The 3106-nt window shown below is 37.0% G+C and overlaps 1 protein-coding gene across 3 annotated transcripts in view; it reads left to right on the top strand.

Moving 5' to 3' along the window:
• Positions 214-3106, top strand: part of LOC104758074 (hexokinase-like 1 protein) — a 3330-nt gene continuing 437 nt past the window's right edge. The window contains exons 1-9 of one of the 3 annotated variants that reach the window (XM_010480885.1): positions 214-668; positions 816-966; positions 1061-1246; positions 1333-1407; positions 1503-1655; positions 1734-1829; positions 1944-2074; positions 2642-2723; positions 2803-2910. In XM_010480885.1, coding sequence (XP_010479187.1) covers positions 391-668; positions 816-966; positions 1061-1246; positions 1333-1407; positions 1503-1655; positions 1734-1829; positions 1944-2074; positions 2642-2723; positions 2803-2910 — 1260 coding nt within the window. In that variant the 5' untranslated portion in view covers positions 214-390. Of the gene's footprint in view, positions 669-815; positions 967-1060; positions 1247-1332; positions 1408-1502; positions 1656-1733; positions 1830-1943; positions 2076-2459; positions 2590-2641; positions 2724-2802; positions 2942-3106 lie in introns of those variants that run through there. The other 2 variants (XM_010480886.1, XM_019238782.1) reach the window with 2 other exon arrangements.

Raw genomic sequence — 3106 nt, 5'->3', positions numbered from 1 at the left:
AACACTATTAAATTTTTATTTTGCAAAGCAAAAAAGCAAAAATTGTTTTTTTTAATGTTTTTCTCAACATATAGTATATATTTTTTTTTGCTCTAGTCATAATAATTGCACTTAATATGAAAAATAAATAAATAGGTTGACTTAATAGAAATTTAGAAATTGCTCCTCCTTAAAAAAACCAACACTGCATCTTCTAGTGGAAAAAAAAAAAAAAAAAAAACAACTCCTTCTCCTAAAAGGCTAAAACCCAACAGTAGAGAAATAATCAAATAAGTAAAGTAGCAAGTAGCAGAGCAACTAGAACTTGTTTAAAATCTTACTTCTGAGAGAGAGGGAGACAAAGTTGACTTTGAGATCTTCGTGTTTACAAAACAGAACCAAACTCCAACAATGTCACTCATGTTCGCTTCCCCTGTCGTCACTCCAACCGTCGGAGCTTTCACCTTCTCGTCCCGCCGCACCAACTACATCGTGATGTCCGCCGTCCGATCTAACTCGACTTCACTCTGTCCTGTACTGACAAAGTTTCAGAAGGACTGCGCCACTCCTACACCGTACCTACGTGAAGTAGCCAACGCCATTGCCGATGACATGCGAGCCGGTCTAGCTGTTGAAGGAGGAGGAGATCTCGATATGATCTTGAGCTATGTTGACGCTTTGCCTTCTGGGTATATTTTTACTTTCTTTTCTCTAATTACATTACCTTTTGTGATCTTAAAAGATGTATAAGTCTTTGTACATTAGTTTCAGCAAGAAAAAAAAAATAAAGTGTTTGTGATAGTCTTAAGATTTTGATTCCGTTTAAATGGATATAGGAATGAGGAAGGGCTGTTCTATGCATTGGATTTAGGAGGTACAAATTTTCGGGTGCGTAGTGTGCAATTAGGAGGAAAAAAAGAGCGTGTCATAGCTACTGAATCTGAACAAATATCTATTCCTCATAAGCTTATGATTGGTACAAGTGAGGTAATGAATCAATATCTTTGTTACATCAATGAGTGTTTTAATGTTTTTAAGTTAAAACTATTGATTGGATATGTCTCTGAATTGAATGTTTTAGGAACTCTTCGGGTTCATTGCTACTAAGTTGGCAAGCTTTGTTGCAAAGGAGAAGCCCGGGAGGTTTCGGTTGGAACAAGGGAAGAAAAGGGAGTTAGGATTTACCTTTTCATTCCCTGTGAAGCAAACCTCTATTGATTCAGGCACACTAATCAAGTGGACTAAAGGCTTTAATGTGTCTGGAATGGTGTGTTAAGTGTTATGACCATAGTTTTGTCCCCAAGTTCTTTTTTTTGGTTTTTTAATTCTAACAACCCCTTACATTGTGTGCAGGAAGGAAAAAATGTGGTTGCTTGTTTAAATGAAGCTATGGCAGTGCATGGACTTGATATGCGAGTTTCTGCCCTCGTATGTTTTCTTTATCTTGAAAATTGTAGATGGAAACTCTTGTCTTATGCATATTGTAAGTTTGTTGATGTTTTTATCATTTTATGTGATTCAAGGTCAATGATGGAGTGGGAACATTAGCTGGAGCAAGGTATTGGGACGAGGATGTGATGGTCGGTGTGATTCTTGGGACTGGGACCAATGCTTGTTATGTAGAGCAGAAGCATGTCATTCCTAAACTCCAAAGCAAATCTTCTTCTGGAACAACGGTATTATTATTGATTGTTATATATGTACATAGGTTTACTGTAGTTCTCATGCTTAAATCTGTTTTACATTGGAATTAGATCATTAATACGGAGTGGGGAGGGTTCTCTAAGATTCTTCCGCGGACTATTTTTGATCGAGAGATGGATGAGAAAAGCCTGAATCCTGGTGAACATGTACTAAAATCTTATCCTTTCTATAACATCATTAATTATTTTTTGTTTTGTCTTGTTAATGTATGCATGGTGTCGTAAGTTTTACAATTGTTTACTGTTTGTATGTGGATGAAGTTATATGAGAAGATGATCTCAGGGATGTACCTTGGTGAAATTGTAAGAAGGGTTTTGCTTCAAATGTGTGAAATTACTGACTTGTTCGGACAATTCCTTCCTGTCAAACTCTCCACTCCCTTTGCACTCAGGTACTTCTCTCTCACTACCTTTCTCCAACCCCATATTTGGTGGTTGTGGTGTCAATTTTCAAGAAAGAGTAGTAGTTAGGATGTGCAGTTCGGTTTACAGTTTGGTTTTGGCTCAGTTTTTTTTTGTTTTTGGTTATATCGGTATTGTAGAAAGTGAAACCAAATAAAACCCACTAGTAATTCGGTTTGATGTAATTTCGGTTTCAAAATCTCTTGGTTTATAACAAAAAAAGAATCTTGTTTTAAAAACTTTTATTTTATTTTTGGTTTATTCATTTTTAGTTTGAATAGATGATGCAAGAATCGGTTTTGGTTAAGTTTCGATCTTGGTTCAATGACGATTTCGGGGTGTTCGATTGTAAACATGGAAAACCAATATTGTCATAAACACATTTGGATACGAATATATCAGTTCAGCTTTGGTTTATATGCTTATCCCTAGTTTCAGTAACCTAAAATCGTATACTGTATCTCAAAGTGGCCGAGGGTAAGGCCTTTGAAAGTTGATTAGCTAAGAAAATGATGATAAATTCCTAAATGAATTATTTTTGTGTAAATTTTGCATAGGACCGAGCATCTATGCAAAATACAAGAGGACAAAACTGATGATCTTCAAATGGTTGGATCAGTCCTATACGACATTCTAGAGGTTGGTTATTATTTATTAAGAAAAAAATACTAATAACATTTGGATAACTGTACCAACCTGATCAAGCTATTGGAAATAGGTGGAAGCGAGTCTAGAGGCGAGGAGGAGAGTGGTGGAAGTGTGTGACACAGTAATAAAACGCGGAGGGCGTCTAGCAGGAGCTGGTATAGTAGCACTCCTGGAGAAGATTGAAAAAGATACCAAAAGGATGGGTTCAGGTAAAAGAACTGTTGTGGCTATGGACGGTGCACTATACGAGAAGTACCCGCAGTATCGAGAGTATATGCAAGATGCACTAGTCGAGCTTCTTGGCCATAAGCTTGCAAGTTACGTTGCGATCAAACACACCAAAGACGTGTCTGGGCTCGGTGCTGCTCTTTTGG

This window comes from Camelina sativa, chromosome 17 (assembly GCF_000633955.1).
Source record: "Camelina sativa cultivar DH55 chromosome 17, Cs, whole genome shotgun sequence".
Lineage (NCBI taxonomy): Eukaryota > Viridiplantae > Streptophyta > Magnoliopsida > Brassicales > Brassicaceae > Camelina > Camelina sativa.
This window is presented reverse-complemented; position numbering and strand designations above follow the sequence as displayed.